The 16667-nt window shown below is 46.3% G+C and overlaps 2 protein-coding genes across 2 annotated transcripts in view; one reads left to right on the top strand and one right to left on the bottom strand.

Moving 5' to 3' along the window:
- The window catches only part of LOC135401197 (phospholipid-transporting ATPase ABCA3-like), a 22641-nt gene extending 12214 nt beyond the window's left edge, over positions 1 to 10427 (top strand). The window contains exons 10-15 of the mRNA XM_064633458.1: positions 479 to 1164; positions 1669 to 2188; positions 2305 to 2472; positions 3236 to 3374; positions 6648 to 6796; positions 8780 to 10427. Of these exons, the coding sequence (XP_064489528.1) occupies positions 479 to 1164; positions 1669 to 2188; positions 2305 to 2472; positions 3236 to 3374; positions 6648 to 6796; positions 8780 to 8819 (1702 nt within the window). The 3' untranslated portion in view covers positions 8820 to 10427. The remainder of the gene's footprint in view (positions 1 to 478; positions 1165 to 1668; positions 2189 to 2304; positions 2473 to 3235; positions 3375 to 6647; positions 6797 to 8779) is intronic.
- LOC135401198 (mitochondrial glutamate carrier 1-like) lies at positions 9550 to 16667 on the bottom strand. The gene is made up of 8 exons (XM_064633459.1): positions 16422 to 16667; positions 14812 to 14946; positions 14004 to 14059; positions 13762 to 13855; positions 13578 to 13693; positions 11805 to 12135; positions 10726 to 10866; positions 9550 to 10402 (listed from the first exon to the last, which is right to left on the bottom strand). The coding sequence occupies exons 1-8, from the start codon at positions 16442 to 16444 to the stop codon at positions 10390 to 10392; spliced, it is 909 nt and encodes a 302-aa protein (XP_064489529.1). The 5' UTR covers positions 16445 to 16667; the 3' UTR covers positions 9550 to 10389.

The raw sequence follows: 16667 nt of genomic DNA, 5'->3' as shown, positions 1-16667 counted from the left end.
CAGAGAAAACTAAAGTAAAAACAGTTGACGAGCGATTCTCGTTAAGTAAGTGCCACAACGAAATAATATCTTATTTCTTATTGTATACATAAATCTAATTTCCTCAAAGATTCTGTACGCAAAATACAAATGTCACAAGTGGACATTGCGCGCTTCCACAAATATTCGAGATAACCCGCAAAACCTCATAGTTTCGGTTTTTCCAGGAGGAGGCGACGTCACTGCGAGCTGTGTCTGTCTCTTAGCAACAGTGCGCGCTCTTTCGGACACCGTTGCCAGACGCATGACAGATGGCACCACCACATGACGTCGTACTTCTCAAAGGCTATATAAATTAATTTTATGATACTCATAAAGAAACAATATTTGGAGGCAATAGAACGTGAGGCATGGCATGTAGATTAATTCTGAAGACACGAGAGTTCGTCCGCGGTGGCACTCTAACAAAGCTAACAGCCAATTTCTTTTTCTTTTTCAGAAACATCACGCACAACGAGTCAGCTACCGTGGTCGCCAGCAACCATCCTTTGCTGGACAGCATGCTGTACACGCGTAACCTATTGACGCACCGCTTCGGGTCTGCAATGTTCATGTGCGTTGCACTGGCATTACTGGCATCGATTCCTGCTGTTCAAGTTGCGCAGGAGCGCGCCTCCAGATTCTACGCCCTCCAAATGTCGTCTGGGCTACGACCAGCGTTCTACTGGATCGGCCACTTGGTGTGGGACTTGCTTCTAGGCCTGGTCTACGCCGTTATTATGACAAGCTTAGCGGCTGCCACTGACACGATCGGTGACATTCGCAATGTCCCAGCAGTCGCTCTGTTCATCTTGTTGTTGACGCACTCTTTGTCCGTGCTCTTTCTCGCGTACCTCATCGCCAAGGCGCTTTCACCCCTGTGGACATTTTTTGCCGTGTTTCTTGGTGGCTCCATTACAGGTTGCTGTGGGATATGGCTCGCTACTGTCAAGGAGACATTGGCTTTCGAAGACGGGACGACGAGCGAAGACCCTGCCAAGTGGGGTTTCCGCATATTGGTACCTTTCTTTGCGGCCCCATGGGGTGCCACGAACCTGAAACTTGCCGGTGCTTTGAGGAGGGCGTGCTCAATCCACTCTACTCTGGAGGAAGCTTGCAACGCTCTGGACCAACGTTGTTGTGAGTGTAAGTTGCTGCTTATGGCATTCATATTCCATAAATTGTTGTCTGCCCGAGCTGTCGATGGCCGATTAATGTACCAAGCAATATGTCCGACTAAATCAATGTAGAATGAGTGCACCTAATAGTTCTGACGTTGTCACAAGAATCTGAAGCAAAACATGTCGTCGCACTATAATAGTGCGCATCTTTGCTGAAGTTAGGTAATGGTGTCTGTCACAGTCAGTGGCGGACCTAGGGAGGGGGGCGATATCTCCCCAAACGCTAGGTTAAATACCTACTGGTTTTCTCCCTCTCCCCTCCCATGTTTATGGGCTTCGACAAAGAAACTGCCCCCGCACCCAGGTCTGGATCCCCCTGATAACAATTCCGCGTGGCAAAGGTTGTCTTGCTGTGCCCATATAGGCTAGTCGTGCGTATTTTATACGTTTAATATACTGCTCTGCTTTCATAGCTTTTAACCTTTCACTGAGTCGTTCGCGCATGACTACAAAACGCACCGTACTACAGGGAAATGCTTCAACGGGACATGTCCCTTGATGGGTCCGTGGTCCTCGACAGAAGGCGGCGTTGGAGACGAAATTCTAAGCCTGCTAGCCGAAGGTGCTCTTTTATGTCTACTGCTAGTCTGTATGGTGTACTACAACTCCGATCGCCGAAATGAAGACGCGAGCACCGTCCTCGACGTTACCGATCTGTGCAAGAAATCGAAGAATGGTTTCGAATTGCGAAACATATCTCTTCGCGTGGGCCCCGGTGAATGTCTCGGAGTCGTTGGGTCAACTGGGTCAGGGAAGTCATCCTTCGTGGGAATTATTGCTGGAAACCTTGCTCCATCACGAGGACGGGTTACAGTTACCAGGAGCATGGGCTTTTGTCCTCAAGAAGACTGGGTACCAAAAAGTCTTTCCGCTCAAGAAGTGCTGCACTTTTTTGCGAGAATACGAGGTGTGAAGAATGTTGTCGAGTGCTGCAGACATTGGCTAGAGTTAATCGACGTTCCTGCGGAATCCATCTGTGGCCAACTCAGGTAAGCTTTATAGACTGCACTCTGGCGGGGCATCTATACTGCGCAGGAGCACACCGCACGCTTTTTAGTAGATTTCTCACTTGGTGAATAGATAGCGATAATTGCTATGTCCCCAGGTCAGGCGACCTCCGACTTGTGTCTGTGTGCTGTGCACTCGTGGGTCATCCCAAACTGTCAGTGCTAGACGAGCCATGCGCCCGTTTGGAGCCGTCCCACGTTCGACGACTGCGTCACATACTGGAGACTCGCAAAGAAGACGTCGCAGTTGTGCTTACTTCGGAAAGGTAAATTATTCGACATACTGATATCATCTTATATGGTGTCATTTGATATCTCGCCGATAATGCGAGTTTCGGGGAAAGCCTCAAGGGCTGCACACTGGCACTGAGGAGATCGAGCACTGTATCCAGATCTACCTGAAGCTGTCTGAGCTGGTGCCGCAAAGCTCTTCATTGCTACTTAAAGGGGTTGCGACAAGTCATCCCAGGTTATCTCAGATGAACGTAAAAAAAAACTGTTCTTTGCACCTATGCGAACCTGCATTGAAAGTTTCACAGCGAGGAGGGTAATAGAAGCGGAGAAAATGGGCAGCGCGGATATCGAAACTCGTGCGGCTCTGATTATACAGACCTCACCGCCGCCCGCACGGCAACGCATGACAAGCCACGTGCTTACTGGCGCCAATGGGAATGGACGCAACTCGGAGGTCTGTGACGTCTGCGCTTTGCTCGAGAGTGTGTTCGAGGGCTTGTATCTAGCCAAGTACGACATGTAGAAGAATTATTCTTTTTTCCTCTGTGTTCTGACGTGTAATACAATGCGTTCATGATGTAACGAACCACATCTATGAAAGTGCCTCAACCCCTTTAAGGTGTTGTGATAAAATGATAAAGGTGCCTAGAGAAAACTTATTTTCCCACGATGACTTCGGATCCCTGCTTCATATGACCAATGATGCGAAGTTATTATTGAATGTTATGTATCGCTTTAGTCTTGCCTCATTTCATGAATGCTTTCTTTGTATTCAACACGATTCGTACCGTCTAGGATCAACGATTGCCTGTCTCAGTGTTCCCGCACAACACACATGGATAAGGGACTCCTGAGTACATGGGAGGATGGAGAAAAGGAAGAATGTGGCCAAACGCTACTTGTTCACTTCCCCAACTCTTATACTGAAACTAAGGTGAAAAACTAAAACTGCTACGTGTCATCTGTTAGTAACATGTTATGCGAAGGAAAGAAAAAAAAAAACATTGTCGATCCATTGGTGGATCCGACGGCAATGCTTTGGCATTAAAACTTGAAGACCCTTTGGGAACTCCCCTTCACAACGGTACACAAACCTTGAACGACGCTTCACAAACGCTACGCAACCCTTCTCGCGACCCTACACAACGCTAGAACGCATGGCCCTTTGGTCAAAAAGGAGAATGCTTGTGCTGCGGCATCGCGTAAGGCGGGATTCCTTTCGTGTCTTTTACGCTTGGCCTCTGCCCCCTTGGCTAACCGCTGTTGACGCTCTTCGTCACTCTCTGTACTTCCCTTTCGTCTCTTTGCAGCAGCATCCGTATCCAAACGAGCCTTTCGGGCTTCCTTCGATTCAGCTTGGCGGCGCCGTCTCGCAGCCTCAACTTTCTCTCGCCGCCTCTCCTCCGCACAGCTTTCGTAACCCATGGCGTGCCCTGGCAGACACGTGTGAAACTGTCGATCAGCGTAGCTCAGCTGCTCTGCCAGCGTGCCGCGTCGTCGCGCTCTCCACGCGCCCTCTCCCCTCGGCGCGCCTCTCTCCACTTCTGTGGCTGCAGACAGACCACACCGCGATTCTTTCGTACCAAGGCTCTAATGCTAACGCATTAAAAAACGAGAAATGTTATTTGTATGGGCTGTCAAGGCGCCTCAAGAAATCTGTCCGGAGTCCGGCCCGAACCAAGGCCGTAGACAAAGGAGCTAAGGGGCTACTTGGGGGCTTCACACTTATAGTGTATCGTTGTTCAGATATGCTTATGACGTACCGAGTCACTAAAAATTGGCGGTGACGACTTAATTCTCCATCGGATGTGTTAATTGCTGATTGTATATCTCCCTTCACCTCGTAACGAAAGTGGCCTCCATCTCAAAGAAAAGCCTGGGGCATGCACGGGTTTGCCTGACACCTTTTTTTTACTGTATCTCCGAGTTATTCTTCCAGTAGCTGGGTGGAGCCGTAGTTTCGGTTCTATAAAAGTGCGCGCAAGGAAGTACTTCAAGTACTTTACCTGCACAAGGTCGCACGGCGTTGAGTTGCATTTTGCCATTCAGTCTGTCACTGTTGTCAGCACAATGCACCTTCTCGAATACAGTGCCAAATCAAGGCTCAATCATCACGAAAGTGGGTTCAGATCGAACTGCTTGTACTCCAAAGTGTACTAGAACAATTTTGGTACCGCAGTGGATGAAAGGGAAAGTTCACTCCTTCACCTACACATGAAATATGTTTGGCAGGAGCATTAGACTAACAACACTGACAAACAACTGTCCTGCGAGCCCTTTGGCTCGAAATCGACGTATTTCCAGTTGTGTGTACAGGGCGTTCCCGGAAACCATAGAATACTTTTTTTTTAAATAGAAAAATCACATTTTCTCAGTTTTAATCAATGACGCTTTACTCTACTCCGAAAGGCCCACCTTAAGAAAGAAACCCTTGGTATGAAGGCGACGGGTGCTCTCTTCGAATCGCCCGAACAGCGCAGCCTGGAATTTGTCGCCTATTTCTAGGGCCGAGGTAGCCCCAGACCCAACTGGCAAATATAGAACAGGCTGTGAATCTCCGACAGCTATGTGAAGATAAGGCCAGTCAATTTCAGAGATACTGCAGCAAAAAAGGAGGACCCTCTCACATACATAAAAGGTATCACATGTACAGTGTCCAAAAGACAATTGCAAATATCCTAGTGTATTCCAACATATCTATAGGAGATTGCATTAAAAGATGAAACTCCCACTTATCGGTTAAAATACAGATGTTGAGGGACTATTACCGTACCCGCCGCGTCCTAGGAAACGATATAGTAGCTGTTATCTGTCGGATCCAACAGCCGCAGCCGATAGTCGTAGCGGCAGTATACTGGCGTGCATTCCACCGCCAGCAATTCCCTCCGCAGACAGAAGTCGGGGAACGGACGGTGCTCGGTGATGCACTGCACGCCAGCACTGTCACACAGAGCTGCAACCTGGCTCACTGAGGTGCAGCACAAGTGTTTGTCGAGTTGCTCCGGACTGCAGAGGCCGCACAGGCACCTGTCGTTTTTTTAGTACCACTCCAACAATCGGTTGAAAGCGTAATTGCAGTGGGTGCGATGCGTACAATGTGATAATCTGACTTACCGAAAGTCATCGTTTTGCGTGACTTCGCGAACAACTGCATCCCTGTTGATCGCAGAATGAAGCGGAAGTGGGTCCTTTGAATACGGATCATCGTCTGACACCACGTCGTCCCAGCTGTCCTCGCTGAATTCATCCAGCAGCGACGAGGAAACACTTTCGCTTTCGACGTCTGACATGATCACAGCTATGCTCTCCGCGGTTTCCCAGGCAGACGACCTCCCGACAGTCGCTCTCTGATTGATGCGGCTGCGTGACGTTTGCGGAGAGGGAATACCAGAAAACCCTCAACGTCCGTCGTCTGCTAAGGCTATGTTTTCCATCAAGCTGCACAGCAACTACGCCACTTCTTCGTGTCGGACTTTTTGTGTAATTGTTGGCGATGAACGATGAGTAAAACGGCGCAATAGTTACGGAATCAACCGGGACGAATGCGATAGGGAACGTGCAAGCTTCTGTGTCGATGCATTAGTTAACTTTCGTTAATTAACTTTTTTAATTATCAAAGATAGGAGATTGACCTGATGAGAATATCGAATCCCTTGGGGTCACTGGTAAGATTACCATTTTCAGAACAAAAATCGAGACAGTTATAGCGCCAGGAAATGGTCTGGAAATAAGGCGATCTGGTGGTCATTTTCCGACGCTGAGGTAGAAGCGCTCCCGTTTTCCTTTCCTCTGTATGCGGGGGAGAAAAAACGCAAACCGCAACACGTTTTGTGAATACATCTCTCATGACATTACTCGAAGATTAGCTTTCCCCAAAATATTTTAGAAGCGTCCCTAATTATCGCCAGTCTAGGGGAGAGGCATTAGTATTGGCACTCCTTCTGTGTGCCTGTTATCGCAAAAAAAAATCCTTATCTACACTGTAGATGACGAATACGAATAGATAACGAATATCGTTGCATACTGTAAATTCCAGCCTTCGTGTAGTAAAAACCTGACGCCGATGAATGAACTTCAGTTGCATGGTTTGCAGTGACTGTGTACGCTTGCCTCCCTGGTCTGTGTGTGTTTTACTGGCTGCATATTCCCTTGCTTAATCTACAAAGCAGTGCACAAATAATTGAGTCACTGGCTCCTTGCACTGCAGGAACATGTCTACCACGTGAGCCGAAGCGCTGCGATAAGAGAGCTCATCGAAAAACATAGGGGCCAGATTTTCCATGTTGAAGACGCCACGAGTGAAAACTACTACAGAGCTCGTCACAGGGGAGTTCCCTGTAGTGCACAAAATACAAGGTAAGCATATTGCTGTCGAAGTCTCTTCAATGTGTATCACAGAACCACTGACTCGCACGCATGTGGAGTTGTTAAAGTGCATGTAATTCCAGAGTATACCGTGGATGCTGCACAATGGAAAATATATGTGCAGGGTAGAACTCTAAGCTCTATACAGTTATGAGCGAGTCTGATTAAGTACTCAAATTCTACCATTGCAGCATCGGTGTCCCCAGAATTTTTTCCAGGGGTGGGGGTGGGGTGGCAAAGCGTGCTCATCACCTCTTTTCCTGGAAGACGGACGCTGCGATTTGTGCGGGTTTTCAGTGGTTCACCTTATGACTTCTGAGAAAAATCATTATGACGTATATGAATAAAGAGTGCACGATTGTCACAAGTGACCTTGAGGCTCCAAGCGGGTGTCACGCCCCCCCATTGACCCCCTCTCCGTGCGCCCATGGTTTGCAGCGCATAGTAGCTGTGTGGGTGACTGCGTCACGGCTCACTAGGCCTTGCCGCGCGTTCGCGCACACTATTGCGCATTACTTTGCGCACGCCGTTGACTCGTTCATCGCTCCTCTGTCCTCTGAGGCTCTGACACAAGTATCGCCTTTGTGAACATAGCAAGTAAAGGTGTCCCTTGCAAGCAGGCCGCACGGCGTCGCCTAGCCCGGCGCTTCCGGGACGGTGCGTAGTCGAGTGCGGCCGAGCAATCTCGTTCGAATAAACCGTAGCGCACGTTCCATATGTTCGAGTTACCCAGCGTTTTCCCACGATTGAACAGTCCTCTGAGGCTCTGACACAAGTATCGCCTTTGTGAACATAGCAAGTAAAGGTGTCCCTTGCAAGCAGGCCGCACGGCGTCGCCTAGCCCGGCGCTTCCGGGACGGTGCGTAGTCGAGTGCGGCCGAGCAATCTCGTTCGAATAAACCGTAGCGCGCGTTCCATATGTTCGAGTTACCCAGCGTTTTCCCACGATTGAACAGTCCTCTGAGGCTCTGACACAAGTATCGCCTTTGTGAACATAGCAAGTAAAGGTGTCCCTTGCAAGCAGGCCGCACGGCGTCGCCTAGCCCGGCGCTTCCGGGACGAAGCGTAGTCGAGTGCGGCCGAGCAATCTCGTTCGAATAAACCGTAGCGCGCGTTCCATATGTTCGAGTTACCCAGCGTTTTCCCACGATTGAACAACATGACTTTGACGGGACCCGAGCGTCAGTTCGAATTATCCGAAAGTTCCAATTAACGATACTTCATTGTATATATATACCGGGTGTTTCAGTTAAATCCCCGGGCTAAATAATTCGCGAACGGGTGCACCAATCCACGAACTTTCCTTTTTACAAGTATCTGTCCGATACCACCTACAAGCTGCACACCGTGTGAATGAGTGGCAGGCGCTCATTATTAAAATAAATATGCAAATGAGTTTCGTAAAAAAAGCGTAACTTCTAAAGCAGGGCGCTGTCGGCATTAAAATGAGTACTACCCCTTTTGGGACCTTCAGTGGACACCTTTTAGAGAAAAATCTGCCACCGAAGCGAGTCATTTGTTGCAGTAATTAATTGGTTTCGGTTTACGTATTTTTATCGCGGCTGGTCGCGGCGAAGCGCAAAAAGGACGCTCTTTCACTCCCTTATCCATCAATGAATTACGTCCTTACACCAATGAAATAGGACCTTTTGCGCTTCGCCACGACCAACCGCGGCAAAAATACGTAAACAGAAACCAATTAATTACTGCAACAAATGACCCGCTTCGGTGGCAGATTTTTCTCTAAAAGGTGTCCACTGAAGGTCCCAAAAGGGGTAGTACCGATTTTAATGCCGACAGCGCCCTGCTTTAGAAGTTACGCTTCTAAAGTTCGTGGATTGGTGTACCCGTAGCCCGGGGATTTAACTGAAACACCTGGTACATATAAATCACAGGTGTTGTAACATCCCCGCCCCAAATAATGTCTGCATAAAATGCCATAAACACAGAATCCATAATGTTGTCTCTTTGCAGCAATATATCTGAACCTAGGGTGGCAACAACCCTGAAGTGAGCTCCTCACAGGAAAATGTGCTAACATGTCGGAATGTTGCACTTTGTCAAGGTGGTAAGAGCTGCTAATAAGATGAAGGCATACCAAAACAGCATGCGCATCACACATGGACATCTACCTCGCACGTGACAAGCCCAGTGAAACTACGTTCTATACGGCATATTTGTGGTTGCAACACTGTCAATTCAATGCTTATTGACTGTAAAGAAAAATTAACCTAGACAGTATCCCACTACAAAAAGAAAAAAGGAGAAAGAAAAGAAAACAGGATGACTTTAATGGTTCCTGAAACCCTGCCCTGGAATTCGAAAATGCTGTTTTCAGTTCGAGGAAAACCCTGGAATTTTCCACAGTCATTGAGAACCCTTGATTTTGCACCTTTCCTCATTCTCGTAGAGCTGCAGTGCAAATTCTGCTTATCCGGAATCGGAACTCAGTGCAGTAGGAATCAACGGCGCTCTTCGTTGTATTCCTCACCATTCCTTTCTATCCCATGATCTTACCATTTGGGAATGCTCTGAATGCTGCTAAATGTAGCTTATAAATATTTTTGTGAAATATTGGAGTCGCAGCCACAAATCGTGTTTTGCATCCCCTAGAAAAATGACTGCCGAGCCTTTGAAGGTCCTTTAAAAACCCTTGAATTTTGGCCCTGCGGAAGGACAACACACTTCATTTGGTAATGCATGTCCTGCCTTTTTTGGAGGCGACAACAGAAAAAAGTATTGGGTAAAAGAATTTCATTTGTTTATTCTCACGTCAAATATTGAGTTGCAGCATTTTTTTTTTTCAAACATGTCCATGCTCAGCACTTAATGCTGAATGCAAACGGTATACGTGACGGCAATATAGAAGAACGGAACTAGGCATCATTAATGCAGCAGATTTCAATCTCTTTTGGGGCACACTGAGATGGTACAGAGTATTGACCAGACATCTCATCATAATATGTTGCTTGAAAGACATGATTTATGCAGACATGATCTGCAATTCCTTTGTTGTAAAGTACTATGTACAGTTATTACGTGCATCACGTTCCCTACACACAAGGTAAGGCTTGGGTTAATTGCTCGATACCAGATTTGAAATGCGGGATTGCCCATTTCAGTTCGCTCACATAGCACATTAAAGCATACATTTCCTGCTATCATATATGTATATTCTCTCTGTGTAGATACTATATATGTACGTAGGCGACCTCATGTGGACAAGGTGACCGACCGCGTTACACATGAGAATTGCACGGTGGCTTGAAAGACATTTTCACAACTATGGGGGTGGTATAAGCAAATAGAAGTCTCAATTAATAATTATTAGCAAGGTTCTACGCAAACAAGCTTGGTTGTACCTAAATAGGGCTTTAAAATGTAACTCGATAAAACTGTAAATATCCTCACAAACTTATGACTGCTTTAGAAAACTCCACGGCATCTATGAAGGCAACAGTGATATATAACGTCTGTTGTAAACACCTAGCACTAAACAGCAGGATCCACTTCCGAAATGATACATAAAAGGCGTGAAAATAAAATACACAATGGCAGTTGTCTATTCTTCATCAAATGCTTCTTCAACTTGTCTTTCTGGAATAAAAATAATAATAATTTATGAGTGAACTATCTTTGTCAATGATGGCCACAGAGAGAGGATGGTGACATGCTAAACCTACTCCACTCTTTAACTGATGTCATCAAAGGTTTGTGCACAACAATGTTTTCACAGCAACAGGCAAAAATACAGTGCAAACTGCTTATAGTCAACATCACGTGTCACCGAGATGTTGCTGGCAGATTTTTTATATAGTGACACAGGCAAACTGTTACAACTTATTAACGCTGATTACAATCGTGTTTATAATCCCCATTTTAAGCTCTGCGGGGCTAGCGAGATTGGAACTGGTGTATACCTTCTTTCTTGACCAAGCAGAAACTCCGCAACACCCAAGAAGTAGACAGTCTGAGCAATGCCAAACAGTGGCGCAATAACTATCATACGGCATCCTGCACCTTTGAAGAATGCCCGGGGTCCTTCATCTCTGAGAATTCTCCTGCAGTTTTAAAAGCAGCGTGTTAAACCAGAGAAACACAAGTTCTGTATATATTCAACTTTATGCTGCTGTTGTGCGACAAAGTGGATAATGCCTTCTAGAACACGCAAGATCCAAAAGCAAGGCTACAAGAGGCTACCACTCATGTGTTCTCTAATGTACACCAAAATATCAGCATGTGTTTTTCGGGAAGGAGGAGTTATCTAAGATGCTTGTACCATGTCAGAGTTGGCATTCACACCAGTCACACACCACCATCCAATGAGCTGCACTGCAAATGAATGCAATTATACAACAGTGTGCACTACTAAGAAAAGGAAATCAAACAGAGCACAGTAGAGGCTATGACTATGTACAAAAAATAGAGCAGGTGGTGTATGACAAGAAAAGGCTTGCACAGCATGTTTGCACAATCAAATGCACTGCAAATACGTATTATAATTCAGATATTGCCTCGGATATGTTCTCAAATTTGACTCAAATATGTTCTCAAATGTACTGCGTAATTTTATCTCAACTTGGGCAAGGTTGTCAGGATGTCATCGCTTACTTTTTGTGTAAAATTTTTACCTGCAGCTCGTAAGTACTCGGGGGGAAAAAGCGAAAAGGAAAGAAAGAAGCGGAATGACCCTGCAGTCGCAAATGTTATTTTCCTAGCTGGTTGCAGGGTGTACTAGCGAAGCCTTTGAACTGCTTCGCAGCACAAGCTCGCGCAATGATACTGTTATCAAATGCGGTGCAGGCAATCTGGAGCATATAACGAAGCAAAGCAATTGCGCCACAAATTCTAGCATCCAGAATTTCGCAAAATTTAGTGGCAGCGAATATGCACCTCGTGTCCGATTCGTGAAAAATCGGGGCCGTGAAATGAAAGTGATTTTTTTCCCTGGGGAAAATCAGGGACGCATGAGTTGAGATGGAGTCTCCCTACTACGTACACAAAAGCATCCATAATTCCATTGTAGGAGGCCTCTCCTTCAGCACGCGTGAGCAACTGTAGCCGTGTCTTGACAACGTCGAAAGGGTTCACTGCAAATGCTGCTGTGGAGCCTGCTCCACAGCCAGCGATAAAAGAGGTCCAAAAGACGGCTGTTCCATCAGCCCTCTGAGGTCCCAGGGAGTTGAGGTGAGCAAACAGGGGGAAGTAGACGACGGAGAAGGTCACATCTCGTAGCATTGTTGCTCCTGTGCCACGGTACAGGCCCAAGATTCCTCTCGTCCTCACCAGCTGGAGAGCTATCGTTGTGGCCGACAGTCGAGCACCGCCAGCTGCAATGAATGGGAATGGTTACTTGCAGCTTGTTGTATAGTGGTATAATGGTAGCATTTGGAAACCCATCTATGCAACCTATACCACTATATTTGGCATCGAACGGCAATGTCCATGGCTACATTCACGCTCAACTTAAAGCCCAGTTCCCACATATAGCGCTTTGCTACATAGCGCTAGAAAATTGCGCTATATTTTCCTCCTCGCATTGCTACGAACCACTACAAAACCGCTCTTGTCGAAGTAGCGCCCCGGTCAACTTTTCTAGCGCTGTTTTGAGCGGCGAGTCTGCGTTGACCAATCCTGAGCTTCTTTCAGCTGTGACGTCGCGGAAGCTGGGGTTTGTTTTGCTTCCGATCACTCAAAGCAGCAAGACGGGAATGAGATGACGACGACGACGTGAAAATGGCCACGAGTTTCATCTGCCAATGCAGGGGTGTTTGGTTACTATAGTCTGGTATCGCAATCACGGCATCGAAAGTGTCATCCCCCTTCATGCTACGGATATCCGACGCCGACAGTAAGCAATCACAGTAGTACCAGTCCATGACGTCGCAACGAGATATCCCGTGACCCCAGCAGGATAGCGCTATGTGCTCGGTTGTACGTGAGAACGGCAGGCGGAAAAACAGCGCAAGATTTTGAGGGCTATTTTCTAGCGCTGTATGTGGGAACTGGCCATAAAGAGGACAAGAAATCTAGTCCATCAATTACATGTATACGCCGTTAGTGATAGGGAGGTACAATAGCGCGCCAGGAGAAATACTGCAACACCACTATGCGGCGTAGTGTCATGTGGCCTGTCTAAACAGCCAATACGGAAGCAGAGTGAGCATGACGGATTACATCATCTGGCAGAGGAGCGACCGTGACCTCCCTGGTGTCCAGCCATCCTGTCTGCGGCGCAGTAATATTTTGAGAGTGGATGGACTAGATTTCTGTTCCTTCTTAAGTTGAACATGATTAATTTGTGTTTTGTCTGAAAAGTGCTTAGGTATTAAATGAAGAAATTTTAAGGATTCGCGCTGCTTCCGCAGCTGCAGAGGCTCCAGCGGAGTGACGTCACTCCCTAAGCAGAGGAGTGAGAGGGTGTCGCTCAGACGCCCGCACGGCTTCAGCATTCCTTCCTCAGGGTCGTGCCCTGATTGGTTCTAAGGGAGTGACGTTGTCTCGTTTTTCCAGAGAGGGAATTCCGGCATACTCTCAACATTCGGCTTCTACTCTTGAATTCCATCGAATAACAGTCTACCTATGTGACTGTTTTGCGTGGGTTTTTCTATACCATGGTCAATGGTTCGTGATGAGGAATAAAATGACAATATAGTTTTGAAATCGTCGGGAACAGATGTGACTGTTCTTTTTAAAGCACATAGTTCCATGTTGTGGCCAGTATAGGTATTCTATCAGAAGTGACTCTTCACAAATTAGAAAATAGACATACACACTCGACCAGCATCTTGCAGCTGGATTTTAAGCAATTCCATCGGTGTGGTCACAATAATTTGACAGAACCCTGCACCACCGCCAGCCAGCATTTCCTGCTTCAAGGTTAGTTTCCTGCAACAGAAAGAATGCAAAAATTTTATTGCTAGGGAGCATTTCTCTTGAAGGCGACGCTTTCGTACCCCATATCCGTGGCAAGGTGATGTCTGAAAAAGTCGTTGGCCGCCAACTTGATTGCCTTTTCTGGGGTAATCAGCAAGATATTGACGGCAGAGCCTACAGCAAGCACAGTCTCGTTAATCGTACTCACAGGGCTGCACGAACACATATTGGCTCGTAATGCATTCCTCAATTTTTATTTTATAGCTATACGACATTTTACACAGTGGAGGAAAGGTAATGCTGAAGTGCAGGTATAACTTACCTCGGTACATTCCAAAAAATCCTTCTCGACCCATGGTTTTTCGAAAACAATCGAACCTGGCAGAATTAAAAAGAACAGCAACTTTTCATGCAGAACATTACAACGTGACGTAAAGAAGTATCCTGCACAGTTTGGCCCTAATGCCTGGTTCCCACTGTTGCATTTTCATGCGTTACGGATGCCGCACGGTTGTCATGGCAACGAAGCACGGAGAACCAAAAAGCACACGCGCTGCAAGAGTTGAGCTCGACCATAGCCTGCTATATATATATATATATATATATATATATATATATATATATATATATATATATAGGAGGCTATATAGTATATAGGAGTAGTATATAGCTCAGTAAATAGGAGGCTATGGCTCGACCAAACTCCATGCGGTACGGGTTACCGCCAGCTATGCAGCTGACCGCTGAGCTCAGGCGCATTGCGCATCACTGCTCTGCTGTCGCCGTTGCTTTTCCAACATGGCTGCCTGTGTTTAAAGCACGTTGGCGAAAAACAAGAAGCTCCAAATCACTCCGTATGCCATAGATACGCTTCAATACAACTCAAAGTTTCGCCAACTACATCACTGTTGCCCATTCATGGCTGTCTGTGGAATGGAGGCGTGATTGGTCAAACACAAGCGTTTCCCGTATCAAGAACACACGTCTGAACATCGTGTCGCACGACAACCACCTCCGCACTGGATCCGTACCGTAACCGCAACAGAGAGACGTTGCAGTGTGAACCAGGCATTACAATGGAAATTGGTGTAAATTTGTTTTGTATCGTAATATGGATGAATGGTGCTTACATTGAAGAATACATTGGAGGTTCTCCTGCTTTTACCTGCTGGTTCTGTAGTCTTGTTTTGACTAGATCAATGGGGAAGACACAAGTTACCCCAATGATGCCAGCTATACCTCCATTGATGATCTTGGGAATAAGCCTGAAATAAAGTGTGTATTTTGTTAGGTACTGCAGTATCACATCTAAGGCAGTGAATATTCTGCCTAACCACACGATAAGATGCACTCAGGGTACCTTCTGCTATGAGCATTCCAGACAGAAGTTTTTGTTCATCTAACACTTGTTCTCCCTTCCCCACGATGCCATGTAGGTCAATCTTGTATTACGGGCAACAGAAAAAGGGAAGATGAACAGTCAGGGGATTTGTTTGGTTTTATAACAAGTCTCATATTGGTTCGGTGCTGTATATCCTGGACTAGAAGACCAAAGTCCCGAACAGAATAAAGAAAGGTTAAGCTGCACATCTTTCTCTCCAGTTATGCAAGCTGTCCCAGGCATTTAGTGGAATACCTATCATATCGCCTCCATTCTTTATGACGGTCGCGGTAATCAACTGTGTAAAGAGATGTTTATCTATAGGCTCTAGACGAAATTATCAGTAAGAGCCAATATACTTAGATAACGGAGGTTTCCTGAATGTTTCGCAAGAGTGCACATATCGGTTACGAACTGCAAGACGTGTAAGCGTGTCAAATGTACCAGATCGAAGTATGTAGAGGTAAATACTTGAGACAGAAAATACATAGTAAATATATGACAGAAAGAAAAAGGTAAATACTTAATTCAGCACTTGGTATGTTTTAGGTACAACTATCGTGTTTTAGCTATAATAGCTTCTAGTCGGTTCAATGGTTCCCTGCTATTGAAATAAACACTTATTCATCAGCAGCACCATAAAGCATGGATTTTTCCAAACCAATTTAATAAAGCAAGGAAATGACTGCCATATATTTTGTCGAGGCAGAATATTAGAATGTTGTCAACATCTCTGCATCTGGCATAACGTGATCCTGGTAAAGCCACAGTCTGAAGGTGCCAATGCAACAGTACAACTGTTAAATACCCCAGCCAACAATTACTTTTAAGATAAATTCTACGATGCCAAAAGGCACATATGTATGGAAACTGGCATGACTTTGTAAGTGAAAAATTTGACTTCTATCCTGTGTTGTGGCATGCTCCTTCATCCCCATTTTGTCACGCAATTTCATGTGTTGCTGCCATTGCACAATTACTATTTCTGTCCCACTTAGTTTCTTTTTGTTCTATTTTGATTTGATTCCATCTTAATCCACTTATACCCGGCTATCCTGCGTAGCTCCTGTCCAAAACTCTAGCTCACTTATCATTATTATTATTTTTTCCCGATACACACAAATCGTTCTCGCCAATTGACGGTTGTGTGCTGATGAAGGATCAAGGTCAGCTGCACGGCTCCTGCCAACCGCCTTCGCTTGACACTTGCGACTGCTTTCGACAACGTTCACTGCTCTAGTCGCAACTTAATATACGTCAGGGCCATTTCAGCATTTCCCATGGAAAAGAACATATCTGTTCTTCTAGGCTCTTTGCTGGAGCTTTCTCCGCGCGGATGAAGGTCCGGATAATACTCACGGGAAATCTTGTTTCGCGGACATTGCTGCTTGGTGGTGGATGGATGCCGTTGGTGCCACGAATTTGCCCACAACGAGGGCTCCCGCTTACGGATCGTCCCCGCTGACAGGCTGCTGCTCCCTCGAACTCCGACACCCCGCCGGAATCAGCGGAGACACGATAATAAATTGATCCGGATTGATCTCCGGCTATCTACCGGACAGCCAGATAACACAAGGACAACGTTGCTAGGTGGCAGTACATGCC

The sequence above is a fragment of the Ornithodoros turicata genome, chromosome 7 (genome assembly GCF_037126465.1).
Source record: "Ornithodoros turicata isolate Travis chromosome 7, ASM3712646v1, whole genome shotgun sequence".
Taxonomy (NCBI): Eukaryota; Metazoa; Arthropoda; class Arachnida; order Ixodida; family Argasidae; genus Ornithodoros; species Ornithodoros turicata.
The sequence above is the reverse complement of the archived record's forward strand: the minus strand, read 5'-3'. Positions and strand labels throughout refer to the sequence as shown.

What these genes read in the sequence shown, in the direction of transcription:
- LOC135401198 (XM_064633459.1), bottom strand. Translation starts at nt 16,444, where the DNA reads ATGTCCGCGAAACAAGATTTCCC. An exon ending in TCCGCGAAACAAGATTTCCC is followed by an intron (nt 14,947 to 16,421) that starts GTGAGTATTATC and finishes ACTTTATTTCAG; the next exon opens with GCTTATTCCCAAGATCATCA. An exon ending in ATTTTTTGGAATGTACCGAG is followed by an intron (nt 13,856 to 14,003) that starts GTAAGTTATACC and finishes TGCTTGCTGTAG; the next exon opens with GCTCTGCCGTCAATATCTTG.